A 20,136-nucleotide genomic window follows, 5' to 3' on the forward strand; every position below is an offset into this window, starting at 1 on the left:
ACTCAAGAAAAAAATATAATCACAAAGTGAGATAAAGTTGAATTTCCATAAGTACCAGAAAGCCCAGTCCTGCAGAATTCTGTTGACTTACAAAAATCTCATTCACACACAGAGATGCACAACGCCAACATGATTTTAGATTGATTACATTTTTAGATTTGTAATTATTGTATCTTCCTCTATTGTTATTTTATAACCTTTTGTCTGATGGTATTCTTATTTTTTTCATTATTCCCATTATTTGCTAAGCCTTTTACAAGTTTCTCAAACTTTGCACACTTGCTGGCTTGCTTCATAGCTGAAAACACAAGCCAGAAAACAAACTATAAATAATGTAATCACCCATATTTAGTCTGTCCATTAGAACGCAAAAACCTCAGTCACCCCTTAAATCAAGCAAAGATGCTGAAGGGGTGGAAAGGAAGGGATGTTTTGTGCCACGCCATCAGCTCATAAGCAGCCCAATGACTCATACGATGGCACTGATGCCCAGACAGAGCAGGTAAATTAGGTTATTATATGATCTTCATTAAGGCTGTGTTTCTATGGTCACATCATCTGTGAAACAGTACCATCAGCACTACTACTTGCATAGGAAACTGGAACAGGACTGGTCTAGTGAAGTGGCCAGGACTAAAATCTGTCTAGGAAACACAAGAAAGAACCAGTTGACCAATACTGACAATACTGACAAACCTGAATGAATCAGCTATTTGTTCTTCCTAAGTCTCAAACTCTTGGATGAAACATTCTCTGTTCTTTGGGCTATCAGCAATACAGAGAAGCATCATCAGAAACACAGAGATAGGCTTCACTTTATTTCACTGCTTTGGATAGCACTTCTAGGTACGCCTCTCAATCTCTCTTCAATCTGACCCTCAGAGCAAGGCAGTCACTGCTCAGAGACTTGCTGGGCATCACTCTACACCTGGGAGGTGGTGACTGACTGCTTTCCATCACTTTGTTTTTTCTTCCTCTTTCCTTCACTTATTAAACTGCCTTTACCTTGACCTATGACTTTTTTCACTTTTGCTCTTGCTATTCTTTTCCCCATCCTGCTGGGGGAGAGGGAGTGAGTGGCTGTGTGGTGCTTAGCTGCCAGCTGGGCCCAACGCATCACAACAAGGAACTTGAAGTACATGTCAGGAAATTAAAGACCAAGCAAAACCACTAAGATAACAGAAAAGGCATGTTTAATAATTACAAATTTTTCCAGGCAACTCAATGTTTTCACAATGTTTACAGTCTGGAAAGAAGGCAAATAAATTTTATCTACATTTGAAAACCTGTTTTATTTGAAAGGTTTTAAAATATATTTTTTTCCAACCGTTGGAGTTTGCTAAGAAAACCCAACTCCTAATACTTGCTAAACTAGAGAAACTAATTTCACTAAAGAAACTAATTTCATTACTAGGGCAGTAGGCAAAGAAAGAAGATAGATATTTATATAACATTACCTTTCACTGTTCTTTTTACCACTAGATGAACTGCTGGTGGATCCAGTGCGGTTGCGACTCCCTTTGGAATCTCCATAGCTTTCCCTCCGACTGCCTGGGGACACACGCTCAGCTGAACTGGTCCTCTTAATGGTGCTACTAAAAAGAAGAACAAGTTTTACAGTGGCACTTGTAAAAGCACATATCTCTATGACAAATATTTTTGAGAAAGGCATCAGGTAGAATGCTGACCCTAAAAATAACTACAACTTTGTTTTTAATCATAACTTGATTTGTTAAACAGCCTACATAAGAGTCTTGCTGAGTACCTGGTGCAAGAGACAAACATCCTGCTCTTTCCTTAATCACAAAACAGAAGATGGGCTAAACTGGCATCATAGAGTAAGTTGCAATACCTATTTTCCAGGTCACATTTCAAATCTCTGACTAGTCCTCCACACTTCTGGATTCTCTTAATAAGAAGTGAAAGATTTAAAGAGAAAGCCTACTACCGGACACCTCCAGCCAGACCACAGAGAATGCCAAAACAGGTCAAAATTTGAGCACCAGAAAGCTAACTTTGTGTCTTCATTCAGTATCAATTATTCTGTGGTTCAAGGCTAGTTTTAACATACCCCAAAGTGCAACTAATGGTCAACTAGCCTGCATTTTTTCGTTAGCTTGTCAAAAATGTATGCTTCCTACTTACATGTATGAATAGATTAGATTCCCCACATCTCCTGACAAGGGGTTTCTCAAAGGCTTAAAGCTTGCCTTACTTTCTCACTCTTCAACCATCCTTCCTGCCAAGATAGCTATCAGGGAGCTCTTGTATGACTTTATGGCACCCCTTAGACATCCAGCTCTCTCTGACAGAAAAACGTGAGCCAAAACATAAGTGGTATTGCTTAGTAAGTTAAGAGAAGGCCACTCAGAGCTTATACCTAACAGGAGACAAATTACTGTGGTTATTCGCTAGTCCAAAGCACTTCTCCTTACAGCAGTGCTTCCTAGCAGGAGAGGGAGAAGCTAAGGGTGAGGCCCCGAGCTGGGTGATCTCCCCGTGCAGCAGAGGTGCAGGCAGTGTTATGTGGGCTAGGCAAGAGTCACTCCCGCAACAGCGGCTGAATGACAGGACTCAGCGTCAGGGTCTCATTTTCCCCGCTCCAGTCCTGTGCTGTTTTCTTCCCTCCACAGAGCAGAAGAAAAATGCTCCCTTTACCCGTAACATCCCCACAACTAAATGACCACCTTTAGCAGCACTCTCACCCCAGAGGCCACAGACACCAATGACCATTTTCAAGGTCAGACCCCTCTACCCAAATCCCACACACCAGCTCCCTCGCTCTGTGAAAACTTCAGTACTTTCTGTTCTTGTTCCTTCAAGGCCTGGTCTCATGCCAGCCCTTTCACCACCCCCAGCCAGGCTCCCCTTGACCTCTGTACACCCCCAGGGATGCTCTGCTTATCATACGGCTCATCTCAAATCATCCTTGAGGACTGTTCCAAACCTCCCTATCAGCCCCTAACGACTATCTCTATCCTGATATCTCAGTCAGCTCCTCAGGCTCTGTCCCACTTTGTGTGTGGTGTAAGAAAGAGGCATTGGCTCTTCGTAACTAAAGGAAACAAGACAGACCTTTCTGTCTGGTCAAAAAATATTCCGCTTATCAACTGCACACCACCATTGAGACACTTTTCTTTAAAAAAAATATATATTCCTGCTCATTCATGCCTTTTTACTGGTGAGGAGGGGAATGCTTCAATACCTCATCTGAGGCTCAGTTACAGAAACAATGGGAACCACCGAACCGGAGTCTTTCTGCAAAGCAACCGCCCTTCTGAAAGGAAGGAAGCCCCCATCCAGGGGGAGCTCCGCAGAGCAGATGCATGTTAAGATGCATCTCAGCTAGCTTGACAAAAAACTTTCTGGAACATGCAATGGTAGGACAAGTGTTCAATGCTGTGGTTTTGTATTAAAAACAAGCCCAATTCAAATGATTAAGCCGAAATTAAAAAAAGTACTATTTCTATGGAGAAAGCAATGTAAGAAAAGCAATTAGAATGCAAAGTTGCACACAGGCACAGAACAAAATACATTCATAGGAGAAGGGAAAAGGCAGTAAAAAGAATTTAATTGTCTTAATTTCAGAAATAAGTCTCCTACACTAGCCTACATTATTCAAGCCATCTCCATGTCAAATGCATGAAAAAACCTTCTCTAGTAAATTATATAATATACTGTTAACTGTTCTCCCTGCATCTCATAACATCATCCCATTTACTATTATTACAGTTAAAAAAATAAAGCCTTGATACTGGAAATGTTTACTCCACATAAAATAGCTTTATTGGCTTTATTAAGTCCTTCCACCGCTTTAAGGACTGTACTTGCAAAAACATCCTCTTTGTGATTTTGCAGGATCAAAACTTTATTTTGGCACCTTTTCCTGGTTAAGGAAAAGACGTAGAAATATCAGCCTACATTGAAATTAAATTAAGGAAACCACAAAATCATATTAATGTTAGAAAAAATATAAGTTACAGAAGCAGTATTAAAATGATTTTACTATTTTTATAGCTATCAACATTCAAAAGATGAACTGGTGAATGGGTGGGGCTAAAGTTTGAAAGTGTAATGCTGTCTTCTTTCTGAACAATGAAGTCCCATATCAGTACAAAAACTACTTTTACCACAAGAACAAAATCTTTTAAACCTTTGCTTCTGTCCATTATTGCTTATACTAATTAACAACACTATCTTCTGACAAATTTTATTTTAAACTTTCAATAACAGCAAAAGCTCAGTGAGAAGTATTAGCAGGTGGTTGGAAAAGAGGATTATAACGGTTATATTAAGTCAGTTTTTGCATATACACATTTTGGTAGCTTTAGTGTTAAACACCAGTGATTGCATCCACGGCTACAGTAAATATACTGTCACCTGACGAGGCATTAAAAATGACAGAAAATATTAATTTAACTTACAGGTTTGTATGAGTATAACTGGATTCCAGAACTTGGCTTCCACATTAGTGATATGAAAGGAGAGCATTTTCAATTATTTAAAAAGGTAACATTTGGTAACACAATTTTTAACTTGCTTAAGACAGCAGTGTAGTCTAATCAAACACCCCTATAACAAAAATTGTTAGCATGAGACAATGCAGATACCATAACTGAAATTATTATTATCTAATTTTTGCAATGCATTTATCAATGATGAGAAAGTTTTAAACATGTACTTCTGAAAATGTTAAAAATGAGAAGAATGATTACAGTTCTACCATGTTAATGCTTGTACTAAACCAGCCACGATCTATGTGTTGAACCGAAACGAAAAGGAAAAACAACTGAGCTTCAATACTACAAAGCTATTAAGGATCCCTCACCTTAGAGCAGGCTTTTTCAGTTTGCATGCATTGAGAAGATTCACAGACCTGCTTAATCCAGATTGAGAGGTGCGTAAACAAAGCAGAATAAAAAGTGAATGCAACAATAAAATGTGGAAACAAGACATTTAAAACAAACTTACATTAAAAGACATAATCGCATGCTTTCAAGATATGAAGTCACGTGCAAGAGTAAACAACAGTGCTTAGCGACTCAGATGTTTGATCATTTCAAACCATACATTCAAGAACACCAATGTATCTTTGAATGACAAAACTTCAGCAATGCTCCCATACACCAACCATTTGTCAAGCGACTCAAAAAGAAGAAAAAAAAAAAAGAAAATCAAAGATGCTATCTGAAGAAACAAGACAGATGATCCAGCTGGAAGACAAAGACTATTAAAAAAGCAACAATAAAGAAAGGAAATAAATCCTCATATATACATACATATACCACTGCATAGCATGAATGTTTCAGATGGTTGCATTACTGAATTGTGGTGAACAACTCTGGCCAAAATTGAAAAAAATATATATACTTAATTACCAAAAATTTTTTGGAAAATAGAAAAACTTTTTAATACAAGAAATTAAGAAACAGCACACAATGCTCTTAAGAGTAACTGATTCTATTAGTAGTACTTTTAAACTTGTCTAGCACTCTTTCTGACCCTCATTTAAATCAATTAGAATAAATTCAAGAATAACATATGACTTTAATTTCATTACGCCTTTGAGCAAAATGTACTAATAACTTCAATTGTTAGAGATATCGTGAAGTGGCATAATAGTTTTGCCACTCAAAGTTCAATGGAGAGGAATTTCTTCTTTCATTTATAGTCTGTTTATTTTAAAACATTTTCTTTGAGAGTCAAATGTTAAATGGAAGACTTATTGAAGGTTCGATACAGAGTTTGTGCGTGTGCCAGTTACAAACCATCATGGCCCCCAGAACAGAACACAGAACATTAATTCCAGGCGACTGAACAATTTCCTAGGAGCCATGTGTTTAGAGTTTAGAAGAACAGGAATTTATCATATTAAAGTATTTTATTCTCCCTACAAACAAAGCTCTTTATGTTTTCTTTGTTCCAGCTTCTTCCTTTTGATCTCCATTGTCAGAGTTTTGCACCATTGTAATACTTTGCAATCTGCTGGGGGAGAAAGAATGACTGATTGTCTCCTTTTGAAAGGCAAAGTATGTGCTAGCCTGCAGCAGCATCCCCACTGGGAAAGGTACTGTCTGCATTCTCCTCCCTTACACTATTTTTCCCCCCTTTTTCCTGCTCAACTCTTGGAAACAAAGCTATCCTAGACGAATTACAAACCCCTAGATTTTAATAGGGAACACAAAACATTACTACCGTGCACTGGCCAAATTCCAAAGACAAATTTAGTGTTAAGCAGTGAACTTGAAACCACATTACATGCAACAGGAAGAGTGCAGGGGGAAGGGAAAGTTCTGCTCACCATACACTAAACTCATCTTATTCTGAATGAAAATTTCAAATAATTATTCTGGGCACAAAGGTCAGATTAAAAATACAGCAGCACTCAAAAAGGTGGTATTCAAAATAGCTCATACGTCTACAGCATAAAAGTAGTATACATATAAAATTTAAAACCAAATCCTCTGAGCAAAGGCTTTTTTTGTGAAGACAACTAGGAAACTAGTCCATCACAAAATCTCTTCAGCTCTGCATTAGCTGGCTTGCACCTGGAAGCCACCCAGCTGTGTTCACATGGCACCCCATCACCTGAGTGCAGCAGCGCCTGTTGGTGCTCGACCAGGATTTTTGGTCCCAGCATCACCAGGCTTTTTCTATGTTGCATTGTATTACCACCATACACTTTTATAACCCAACTGACCTGTGTTTTGGATTTGTGCTTTCGCTCTATCCAGGTTATTTCATTCCTTAACTTGAATAACTGCGTGTTGACTATGTGAGCTCTGAATGCTGAAGGGGGGGTTGGTGCCCTCAATCCTAATTGAAGTCAGTCAGTTGAGGTTACTCAACACTTTGAAAGATCTGGATCTAATTATCACATTAGGCCCTATAAAAACCTACTGATACCCACAGATAGACGTTTTACATACGGAAAACCAATATGCATAGAGGTTAAATGATTTGCATAAGGTCATTGAGAGAATATGGCAGAACTCAAAGGCCTGCTAGTTCTACCCTTTCAGCCTCGAGCCTTTTTTATTACCTCCAATTCTATATTCCTGCCAGAAGAAGAGATTTCCATTTCAATTATTAAATGGGAAATCAGAAAATGCAGTGAACTCTGAACCACATCTCCTTGGTAATCCAGCAAGGCAGACAAGCTGTACATCAACCTGTGGGTTCAAATGAGTTAACCAACACATTTAAATACAGCTATTGTATGAAATGAGATTGTGTCTGCAGACATATTAGTAAGTCCACCTATTTCTAAGCAGTGGAATGCACACTTGGTCCCCACGGAGATTATCTGCATGTATTTATATAAATATGCACGACATACTGTTTCAAGGGACAGCCTGATGCCATTTCAGTTGGACATCATACAATTCCTAACCTAAATGGTAAAAGTATCAAGGGACACAGGAATCTGAAGTTCGTAGTTTGCTATCCCCCTTTTCATAAGGCTGTTCAGTAAAATGTTTGGAAAGGACTCCATCTACCTGGATGTTTGCCCCTCTTGAAAATATGGTCACAGGTAAGAAAAATTTTGAATATGATATTTTTTACTATAGTAATTGTGGTAGGTATTTGTAATTCCTAACAGCAGAACAAAGGTTTAGAAGATGATGGGGGCGGGGGTGGGGGGTGGGGTGGGGGGGGGTGGGGAGGAGATAAAAATTCTTCCTTTCTTACTTTTTTCTTTTTAACTTTTCTTTCACTTTTCAAGTTTTACCTTTTCATATTTTGAAAAATTTTAAAATTTTCAATTCTGCACCTATGTTGTATAGGAAAACTATTACAAGCATCCAAGCAGAAATCAAGTTTTAAAATAGTATTTAAAGCTGCTATGCCATGTTACCATTTTTTGGATCATAGAATACCTACACTACCAAGTACCAGTAGTTTATATGAAAAGAGCACTATAAAAACACAAATGCTTAGCAGAAATTAGAACTGAAAAAATAATTCAAAATTACACACCATCTATAAACTGTTCAACACTGAGTGAATCTTCTAACACAAATAAAAAAGGCCCACTCCTTAAAAAAAAGAAGCTCTTTGATCCTGCTGATGTATTTCCATTACTGTTTTATGCACGCACACATACAGTTCCTGAAGGTAAAAGGATCCAGTATAAATACAAAGCATGAATGAATTCATCTTAATGAATGCATAATGAATTAATCTACCATTTGCAAGAAAGCTATTTGGAACACTGAATACATCATCTTTGAATATTGACTACTTGGAGCATGATTCACTATAAAAACATGAAATCCCATCAGTTATTTTAGGTTCATTATCAAATGATAAGAGTAGAGAATAATTTACCAAAAAAAATGTTTGTACAGTAATTTATTGGTGAGGTCCTTACCATTCGGCAATCTTCCTCTTGAAGTATATTTATAGGCAAGGCACAGAAATATTCTTTAATATAATTTAATAAAAAACAATTAAAGAATACAATTTGCATATTAAAGATAACCAATACAGAATTTTAGAGCATTTGAAGGGAATAGGAATTCAACAGCACCTGAATTTAGACTTGCTTTTTTCAGGACGTGGAACAACTCTGCTCTCCTAAGGACTCTTATTAAGTGTCTATCTATTTCAGCAAAAATGTCCATGTGTATTTTTTCTTTTCCAAAACTGAATATATATTTTCATACTACATATTTAAAGCACCTTCAGTCTAGCCTCTTCAGCAAAGAGAAGGGATAAAATATAACAAAAGGACATTAAATCCTTATCCTGTGGAAACCTTCCTCACACAGCAGCCACGACAGTCCAAAAATGCTCACTAAGGATGCTCCCTAAGGACTTTCCCATTGGCACTCCTGGGTATCCAGACTGCACAGGGGTCAGGTGGAAGGGCTGCCGGGTGTAATACAGGGATCCTGAGCTAGGATAATGCCTACAGGCTGCAGGCAATACCTGATGGTCCACCTGAATTACACAAAGGACTCTCAGAATAGAGAAAGGGTGAGTATGATCTTTACCTGCATTTCATCCACCTTACTCCAGGGCAGAAAGTCCTAAGCTGAACCTTAGAGATTTTCAAAATTCTGGTAATGGAACAGTTTATACAGTACCTGCCTGCCTCTTCTTTTCTTAAGGGCTAATTCAGGCCAACCTGCCAAAACCTACAACTGCAATGAGCCCCAGTTCATAGGAGCTCATAGGAGTTCATTTGTGTGACACAACAAACATGGTGGTTTCCAATTTTAATTGTGAACAGCATAGCTTCTCTCTTCTCTACAGTAACAAAACCTGGATTTTCCTGGAAACTCCATCCTCCTCAAAACACAGTAACAGAACAAATGGCATATCCTTAGTCATCGTCTCTTTAAGGAAAAATTCTCTTTACAAAAGAGACTTCAGATCTTAGCAGATTAATGCCCTCATCTCCACAACTTGCCTTCCTTAGAGTTGACAGCATCATTACTACAAAAAGCTGAGGATGACACAAAACAGAAGAAATGTAAAAAACAAAACCCAAACCCAGCAACGGAGTAAACCCCCACAATATTATCTTTCACGGCAAACCATACAGATTAGCACCACTATAATTTTTACAACCTGAACTTGCTGCACCCAATCCATTGCGCTCCTTATCACCTAGATGTATAAAACATATAACCCTTTTAAAAAGCTACACACACACAAAGCAAATTGAGACAGAGCAGTAGTTTTTAAAACGACTTAAATACATGCTAATGATAAGATATCTAAAGATGGATGTTTTCATTTGCATAAATATGTGCTAGGCGTAGAATTCTCCTCATCCCTGAGATGCTTCTAACATTGCACATCCAGTTTCTATGATAATTTTTAGTGAGAGAAAACCACCAAAAGTAACATACTGCTTTGTAAAGATCGCAGTTTCTCCACAGACTATTTTCTACTAGCTACTAAAAGAATTCTCGCGCTACTTTTCACATCATGTTGTGCAACAGCACAGTAGGAATGCCTAATTCTCTATACACTAGACTGTAGTAGCAAGAAAATAACAAAAAGAGTAGACCAAGCATTGTACATTTGTTCAATATTCATGGTAATTATCTTAATTCTAATTAGAACAAATAAGTTTAAAGCCTTTTACAATGGAATCCACCTCTCCTTTTCTTTCTGAACTAAGTATTTAGACTGTTGCTTTGCAAGTAAGAAAAACTACCTATCTAGAAGTTTAAAAGAGGAGACACATCATGTTTTCAATTTTGCAATTTTAAGGTAGATAGACACATACCTTTTTGCTGCTGGTGATACAGTTTCCTTTCTGGTTCCTGATGGGGAAGGTAAAGAACCACTTGGTTTCTTTGGTAACACAGTTCCATTATTAACAGTAGTCCTTAAAGGCAGGGTTTGTACCAGCGGTCTTGCTGTAAAAGAAGCATAGATGAAATAATTGTTTTCAGTCTTTTTCTTCTTTCTCCAGCAAACAACATTAGAATATTTAAAAATAATCACATAGTATGCCATTTTTGTTTCACTGTTGCCAAATTTACCATAGATAAGGGTTTTAACATGGAGGAAATTTATCATTTTTATTATTAATAATAATAATCATATCAAGTGAATCATCTGCATATGGCTTATGCACATAATTCTATAACCTCCCTCATCTGTAAGACTGTCCTAGCTCAAAGAGCTTACTGGTAAGTGCAAAGGTAGTTGTTGCCACCAAAACCAACCCTGCTCTCTTAAAACAGTATCAGTCTTTTGCCTACCTGGATAGTGTTCAGAGTGCTAAAAATGAAGGCAGGTTGCCATCCCAGAAACTCCTGCTTGTCACCCCTTAATATTTTTGCAGGTTTTCCACAAGCAAATTATCTATCAAGAAATCCTTATTCCCCTGCAAAAGGTCTCCTTTCAAACAATGTGGGCTTATGTTTGACATAGAGGAATTTTACCACTTAGAAAAAGGAATTGAAATCAGCAGAGCAGTGGATTTAATGAGCTGACCTTATCTATGTTCCTTGAAGAAACACTAGCTCAAAAAAGGATATACATGTCATACCCGTAATTAATATTAGAATAATGGAAAAATCCCATTCAGGTGTGTTAGAAATTAGTTGCAAAAACAAACAGTGGTTAAAACTGCAAGCAATGAGTACAAACATGAAAACTACAGTGGACTACAGCCTGAAACACAGACGCAAACATGACTAGTGCTCTCTCTACAGCACAGATGAAAGCTTGAATCACTTGAAATTTGACAGAACTTTGTATCATAAGCCAGCTTTGTCAAGATGTCAAAAGTCTCTGGGTTCAGAGAAACAACACCTGATAAGGCAGCTGTCACGAGTCCCTTAAGAAACACAAAATTTCACTGAACTTGGAGAGGGTGGCAGACCGAATACCTATGAAATGCTCTTTGAAAAACGACTGCTGAGGGTAAACAACCTAAAAAGTTAAACTGAAACAGTAACAATTGTATACATTCCTAGGTTATGTTATGATAACATTACTGTTTTCCTATATTTAACAAAAGAAAACAGATGTGAAAGCCTGTGCCTTGAGAAGGTCAGTAAATACACTCTGCTTGGGGATGCAACTGTCAAGACAAACAGCATCTTGAAACTTTGTTACAACTTTGTTACAACACACACCTGTTATACATAACAAGTGTACATTGTAACAAAGTTTCAAGACCTCGTTTATTTGTTTAGAGGGGAGAAATTTAGAAAACAACCTATAAGGAAACATTGAAGCAAACAGGCTTATTTGGTTTAGAAGACTGACGGATAACATGAAAAGAAGTCAACAACGAAAAAAAGAAGAAAATGTTTTCCATGCTTACTGAGGATCCGAGAACCTATAACCGCAGAAGATCAACAGGGTGAGACAGTAACACTGACCAAGGACAGGAAGAGCAAGGGCTCTCCGACTTCATGGAAAACTTTAAAGAAAGGCTAAACAAGACTTAATAAACCCATGGCACCTTCCAGCCCTGGCTTCCATGATCTTGATCTATTTTAACAGACTAATGCTGTCTTCAGACCTCATACAAGACACCTAAAAGTTACTGTAGTTTGGCTTCTCATGCCCTTTTCTTTCTTTTTTTTTTTTTTTTAATATTTTTTTTATTAAGGGATTCAGATATCGTGATCCTATTTACTTCTACAATATTCATTCTTACAAATGAAATTAATTCTTACAAATGAAATTCTTTCTACAGTTTCATGCTGAGGGCTCTACTGTTTGTTTCCTGACTAATTGCTGCAATGTCATAATTAAACTGTATGCATAAACCCAATTCTGTTGCATATTACAGAATCACAGATAGCTACAGTTGAGCAGTTGTGGGCTTGTTTCCTGACAAAATTTCTGTAGCTTGCAAAACTTTAATAAGGCTTTGAGGTCACAAATTAGAACAATTAAATTTAAATAAACCAATTATTAAAGTACTTTATTATAGTTATATAAAAATGCCTATTACAAAGTAGCTGGAGTGAACTAGCTGGAGTCTGTTTACTCTCCTAACTTCATGAAATCAAAACTAGCAGCAACCAGAACAAACTCTTCAACCTTTGACATAGATTTGGCTTCAAATTCAGCACCAACCCAGAACCCATGCTTCTGGAATTAGATTTAAAGATCTAGCCCATGGCCAGCTAGTGTGGAAAGCAACACCATGAAATTCTTACACGGCACACAGAAAATCTACACATTATTCAATTAATCCACTATTTACTCTGGAACTATTTAGTTTTGTTTACAACAGCTAGTTCACACCAGTGGTAACTGACATAACCCCAAACATGTCATTGCTGTTAGAAGTCAGTAACTCAAACACATTGGTATTATTGCTTTGTCAGTAACGTTTATTTTGGAAGTTCTGTTGCTTCAAGGTCTTACCTGTGGTAGCAGGACTGACATGTTTATCAGCCTCAGCAGCAGCTTTTTTAATCATACTCTGATCTATGGATTAATAGGGCTGTTAAGTTTACAAACAAACCAATAATTGCAAAAGGAAAGAACAACAAACACAAGTAAAACAAAGGCAGGAAGCCATACTGAACTCCACCAAGTAACTGATTTAAATAAGGAAAGGGGGAGGAACCCAAAAAACTCAAAACATCGTTAGTGAAGGAGCTCCACAAATAGACAAGATAAGCAGCTCACTTTCCGTGATGTACACTGCTTTTAAGCTGCCTAGCTCACATCTAGAACAAGAACACACTCAACAAGCTCAAGCTTTTTTCTGTTATAGGTTTGAAAGCCTGAAACTTGAAATCTTTCAATTTTAAATCTGAAGTACTCACAAAAATGTTGTCTTTTTTCCTACGAAGCTTCTTGTGCCAAAATTTCAACAGCACATACGGGATAGTGTTTTTCCAAAGGCACAAACCTTCCCCTGACACACACTTTTAATCCTCATCTACTTCATCTGTAGACCAAATGAAAGCAGCAGCACACACCACACTTCAATCACCAGTTTGCACGGACAAGATTTTTGTGACACTGAGATTAAATTCCACTTTTCACAATCCTAAATGTGGAATTAGTCATCGAATGATGAAAGAAAACAGATCGAGCCATGCAGCCCAAGTTGCAAAATGCAAGAACCACTGCTCCCGTTTCCAGTTTCGCTCATGTCTAAGAAAATCCCTCTCCTTACCGAAATGCAACTTAGTCTTATGCTAAATAATTGCATGCAATTCATTATAAAGTAGTTGTGCCTACTATAGGAAGATGACAGGCCATCATGTGAAATGCATCATATCTGACAAAACCGCTGGAAGAAACAAATGATCAGGATACTTCAGATTCTGTTTCTTGTTATAGAGTATGTTTAATAAGGCTGACCATACACTAATGATACAACTGATATATAGTAAAATTAAAGTTCTGTACATAAATTGTTACAGTAGCAATTATTTCCAGGAATTAGGTGGGTTTAGTTGAAAATTATCAGGACTCATTTCAATAATTTGTAATGGAAAAGTAAGTGACATTTGTAGTCCTTCATTTGCATTATCACAGCAAAACTTCTTACACTGTCATTTCACACACAATAAGAAGTATCCATGCCATATACACAGTTTTAAAAACAAACAAACAAAAAAAAACCCAAACCCAAACCACAGCTATAGAAGGCAGAGGGATAGGCTTACAGCAGCTTTTCTTCAACATACAATGAACTATGGCTTTAACGATCTGCCACAGCCAAGAAAATATTTCCTGATTTAGAGTTCAATTCTATTCACAGAATCCATGAAAACCTGGTCTGTATTTTGCTAAGTAAAGCCAGCAGGCAAGAAGAACAGATTTGGTTACAACTCAGTAATTATTACTAGACTTTATTTCCTCTGCGCATCAGATAATATCTATTTTATAGGCAACATAAAGCCCCTTAATCCCTTGTACAACCAGATTTGGTGGAACATTTTATCACAGTGGAGGCCATCTTTAGTAACATTTAACTTATCTGATAATTTTTTCTTTTTTTTAAATCAAACAGACGAAGACAAAATGAGAATACAACTGAAAGGGAAGAGAACAGGAAAACAAGATCACAGATATTTACTGCATGTTCTGTCCAACAACCAGTATGATATACTATCAACTAATCTGGCTCTGTAATTCTGTCCCTTTCCCCTTTCTTCATCTCCAGACACAAAACATTATAACAAAGATGACATCTCAGTTCAGCAAATTAAGTAGTTCCTTATCTATTCTGTTAAATCGGTGCCTAAATGTATCTGTTGCAAAGTCACAAATATATAACTGAGATGAAAGGAAGTCTTAATTTCCAGCTGAGAAAATCGTTAATCCATACTTACATATCATACTTCCAATGTGAATTAAGTTTTTAATTTATATTAATGCGTATCAGGACTCTAAAAGAAACAATTTCTTAATTTAGACAACAGAGAGCCTTTGAAGTCACCCATACTCTCTTTCCACATTTAGGTTGCCACTACTCTTAGTTCTAAGACTACCCAAAAATAGCTCATGCATTTCTGCCAAACTGCAGATAGGCAGTCTCCCAGGCTTTTGCAGCCTTACACACCACAGTAAATCACCCTGGCTGGGTTCTAATAAACCTTTACTACTACCAAGTGCTGGACATTCAACTCCAACTTTTCTGATTTGCGTACAGACAAACCCACTCTTGCAGAACAGGAACCAAGAGAGCACGCTATGGCACATGGGTGTAGCACAGCATATTGCTGAGTGACAACGGCTGTCACCTGCCACCTTACTGGCTCTGGATCTGCTGCTCTGGAACAGGGTCAGGCAGCAGCCACAGCTCTCCCTTTCCTTCATGGCTAAGCAGCTGGTGTTGCAACATGTCCTTGGTCATGTCACCTCTGTGCCAGCTCAGAGCTCTGTCTTTGGCTATGTCTGCCCATCCAAAGACACTTAAGACATTTTAAATTAAATTAAAATTACATTTTATTTAAATATAATTAATTTTTTGGATTAACACACACACACATCCCCCTCTCAATCTATTAGGAGTTTCACCACCCACAGAAGACAATGCATTCCCTAAAGAGTTTATAAACTGATCTTGATCAAAAGTCAGGAAGTGGTAGCCGTGGTTAAACTCAGACAGAAGATTAAAGTACTAAGAATAAACAAATGCTTTCCTGGTTCATGGGAACTGTAGAAGGCTCACAGATCTAAACATTTGGATTTTTATGTGTTCTCTTTAACAGGTGAAGTTTCAGATGTATTTTATTTTGAGTTTGATTTGTTGATTTTGAGTATTTCAAAGATCTAAAGAATGACCTATTTTAATACATATAAAACACTCATTGAATTGCACTACCTATTTTACATATATCTGAAATGCAAACCTTTGGTAGGTCCTTTCTTGTTCTGCATGGCCTGCTGTTCCTCTGTAATATTCAAGCGTCGAACCACATCAGCAAGGGCAGATTTGAGCAGCTGGATGTCATCTTCCTGCATCTGGACACGTTGCTCCAAAGAGGCAATACGATCTGTTACCTCCATACTGCTTGCAGCAGAGGCACTGTCATCTAAGTAAAACAGCAGAAAAAGATGCATTACCAATGATGTATAACCATCAAGGAATACCTTATAGAATCACAGAATCATATCAGTTGGAAAAGGCCTTTGAGATCATCAAGTCCAAAAGCTAACCCAGCGCTGCCAAGTCCATCACTAAACCATGTCCCTAAGCACCACATCTATTTGTTTTCTAAACACCTCCAGGGACGGTGACTCCACCACCTCCCTGGGCAGCCTGTGCCAGTGCTGGACAACCCTTTCACTGAAGAAATTTTTCCTAATATACAATCTAAATGTGCCCTGGCACAGCTTGAGGCCATTTCCTCTTGTCCTATCATTTTGTATTAGGGAGAACAGACTAACACCCACCTCACTACAACCCCCTTTCAGGCAGTTGTAGAGAGCAATAAGGTCCCCCCTGAGCCTCCTCCTCTCCAGGCTAAACAATCCCAGTTCCCTCAGCTGCTCCTCATAAAACCTGTGCTCCAGACCCTCCACTGGCTTCATTGCCCTTCCCTGGACACGCTCCAGCACCTCTACGTCCCTCTTGTAGTGAGAAGCCCAAAACTGAACCAGGGATTTGAGGTGCAGCATCACCAGTGCTGAGTGCAGGGGGATGGTCCCTGCCCTGGTCCTGCTGGCCACACTCTTTTGGATACAAGCCAGGATGCTACTGGGCCTTCCTGGCCACCTGGGCACACTGCTGGCTCATGTTTAGCTGGCCATCAACCAGCATCCCCAGGTCCTTTTGCACCAGGCAGCTCTCCAGCCACTCCTCCCCCAGCCTGTAGTATTATGTGGGGTTGTTGTGACCCCATATAACTGGCTACAGGTAAACCCAAGGTTGTCCTCAGACATCATGTCCTCTTGAGGAAGAATGCTCTGAAGTAACCAAAAGGAAGAGATGAAAATAAAATAAAATAAAAATACATAAAAAAAAGAAGAGTACAAGACGAGTACTTAAGATGTGATGATGAGGTTGGCTTCAGGGATACTTATTTTTAATTGGGCCCCACTATCAATTATCTACATGTCTGAACTGGCGTGATCCAACCATCACCCTTCACTGTTCTGCGCAACAAAACATCCTGGCACTGGCAGGCGTTCAGGTAGAGAGCTATACTTTCTGATATGCTACACACCCTTCCAGATTTTTCTTTCTCACATATGTGATAGAATGTATACATTAGACATATATAAGCAACAGATAGGCTTACACTTTTTTCAAGTTATTGTCCACAGACCAGAGAATAGATATTAATCCCATCTGCTAACTCCTAATCTATACCAGCAGCTTTATGAGAACATTCCCTCTGACTGAAATAGAAACATTAAATAAGTTCAGAACTACTCAGTAATTGTACTCTTACTTAGCCTGCAAATTCTTAAAAGGGTCATTACTTTGCATACAATTCACCAATTATTTGGAAACAACCCAACAAAACTTGAAGCCGGCAACTCCCTGATGAGGACCACACATTCTTTCCACCCAAAACTAGTAATACTTTTCCTAAACGAGCACTTCTGTTCCACTGCAGTTCCTATCACATAGAAACATAGTAATTTCTTACAATATTAAGTTAGGAAAAAGAAGAAAGGAAGACAAATGCAATGCCAAAGATGTCAAAGTCAGTAGCTATTAGAGAAAAAAAAATGTGTAGTTTTTAAAGGAAATTGCAAGGTTTTATTTAACTAGGTGGATTTGAAAACTAAAAAAAGTTGGGTATTAACTTACTGGATCAATTTAAATAATGTTAGTCAAGTGACGATTGGTTTATAGGTTTCATTTGAAGACTTAATAAGTTATATCTTAGCAAAAATAGATATTTATGCTACTATCTGCAGTTATAATTGACTTCTCCCTCACTCGTAATCAGAGTCCACAGCACATATTTCTTCTGTTAAAGCTGATCTCTTTATGAAGAAGCTGGTATTTGTTTTCATTTCTTGTAAACTTAATTCTCCTCCATTCCAAACCAGAGTTTTCCACTTCTTTTGTGTAAGAGCATAAAATGAAGTTAAGTGGCTTGTGTATAATAATAATTAGTGTCGATTTTTAAAACAAAGTAAGTGTTTCAAATAGGAAGACAAGAGTTTCCAAGTGCATTTAAAAGCATGCCCAAAAACATTACTACATTCAAACTTTTAATCAGAAAGGCCTTGGGAAAAATTGCACTTAAAATAAAATAAAAAGAAACAAACCAAAAACCTATTAATCTCCAAACCACCCCACCCCAATACAAATTGGCTTTGAAATCTGTTTGTAAACTGCATTTTGGCTTCCTTATCCCTTGCACCCCCAACAGCAGTTACCAAAAGCAGAATTAGAAACAACTCAGAAACAAAGACTACAACAATAGTGACAGTCCAAAAATAGCTACAGGCTAATATATTTTAAACTGCTTGTTAATTACGTTATAGGATTTTCATAGCATATTTAAAATACCAGCGTTAGAATATTACTAGGCTGCACACAGTGGTAATGTAAGTATCCAGTTCTGAGCAAACTACATGAGAACTCAAGTTCCTGAAAAATGCTGAAAAACTTTCCCCATGACAAAGCTTTCCAAACTGGCCTAATCAGCTTCTGCTCAGCACAGGACCCTGTCCTGCAGCTGTTACAGGTAATTAATCCCCAAACTCAGATTAGCAGCCATGCTGGCAGCAGTATGAGCTGCCTGCAAAACTTAACCTTTCCCTGTACAAACAAAAGGCCCACGCTGCTCTAATGACTTTACACTTTAACTCAGCTGGAAATAACATGGATTAGCATACTGGACAATAGGCAACCAAATCAAAAGCTTGATTTAACCAATACAAGCCAAATTCAGACTTTAGCCATTCGGCCAAATTCAATACGATAGGGCATAGTTTTCTTCTGAATTCAATCAACAAGAAATAGCCAATTCCCAAATTCAAGGCAGGGAAGGAAACCCAGGGAGAAATCAGTTGGTGTTAAGATAATCTACCTCATTACAACAGAAAACATCCTCATTAAAGTATCAATTTTACTAATTTTTAAGTGTGTAGAAACAGTAATTTTGCCCAAACATAAATCTTCAAGTAGTAAATCAGTGTCGTTGGTTTATTTACAGTCCTGTAAGAAATCCCTCCCACTAATAACTGTTAAGATATACATCTCTCTCTTTCCCCCCCTTCTTCCAGCTGCCCCTGTGACTCTTCCCCTGCATCCTCACTGACCAACAGGCACCAGCAAATCCTCTGGGCACAGAGTGCTGTGCTTACCACCATCACTGTTCTTCATGGTCCTTGGGAATGTAACCCTCATCCATGCTGCAACCTACAACTTGCTTTTTTTGTGGTGGTTACCTCTCTGGATGCAGTTCCCTTCCAAGGATGTAGAACAGAATAAAATTTGTAACAACTTTCAGTCAGATCGCAACTGAAGACCAGATTTCTTAAGAGTCCAGTCACATTTCACTTTGCCTCCCCTTTGCACACATATACAAGTAAGCTGGAAAAGAGACGCAACATAATAAAGCCAGGTTTTCTGAAGAATGCAAAGCTCAATTATAAAATAAGTATAACCTGTTTGTTATGCAAGTAGAGCATGGAATGTTCTTGCCATTGAGATCACTACATCCAAGTATATTGAGCAATAAAGCTGCAACTTCAACACAGCCAAATGAGCAAAGTGGTACGTATCAGAAGAGAAAAAATAATTAATGATATAAACTAACCAAACAACAAAAATATCACAACACATGTCATCTACTCTGCCCACAAGAGCAAAAGATACATTGTTTGCCTAACTTGTCATCTGCCTTTGCAGTATACAGCTCACCCTCAAAGCAAAGAGCATTTTTAGCATACATTTGTAATGCAATTTAGACTCCAAGTAGAGCAAGTAGACTTCAAGCAAGACCAAGACAAGTATTATTGTTCCCAAGCAAACATTAAGTTCAAAGTGACTATACATTTTATAGCACCTAGTTCCATGTTTTCTCATGGGTAAAGCATATCCCCAAGGAATTTGCACAGAGTGGGCTGAGAGGGGAGCATAAGAGGTTTGGAGGAAGGTGGTGGTGAGGTGACAAGAGGCCACCAGCTGCTGTGCCTTGGGGTGGGTCCAGCCAGGGGTTAAATTTTCCATCACAGCGTCCACACATGCACTCACACGGCAGCTGGGTT

General features: G+C 38.1%; 1 protein-coding gene across 15 annotated transcripts in view; it reads right to left on the reverse strand.

Moving 5' to 3' along the window:
- The window catches only part of EML1 (EMAP like 1), a 130,592-nt gene that overhangs the window by 39,713 nt on the left and 70,743 nt on the right, over positions 1-20,136 (reverse strand). For 5 of the 15 annotated variants that reach the window (XM_040599795.1, XM_040599786.1, XM_040599783.1 and 2 more), the window contains 5 exons: positions 15,810-15,992; positions 10,247-10,379; positions 4,829-4,879; positions 4,425-4,460; positions 1,458-1,595 (listed from right to left, as the gene is read on the reverse strand). In XM_040599795.1, the coding sequence (XP_040455729.1) occupies positions 1,458-1,595; positions 4,425-4,460; positions 4,829-4,879; positions 10,247-10,379; positions 15,810-15,992 (541 nt within the window). The remainder of the gene's footprint in view (positions 1-1,457; positions 1,596-4,424; positions 4,461-4,828; positions 4,880-10,246; positions 10,380-15,809; positions 15,993-20,136) is intronic. The other 10 variants (XM_040599788.1, XM_040599793.1, XM_040599799.1 and 7 more) reach the window with 7 other exon arrangements.

Source organism: Falco naumanni, chromosome 7 (assembly GCF_017639655.2).
Source record: "Falco naumanni isolate bFalNau1 chromosome 7, bFalNau1.pat, whole genome shotgun sequence".
NCBI lineage: Eukaryota > Metazoa > Chordata > Aves > Falconiformes > Falconidae > Falco > Falco naumanni.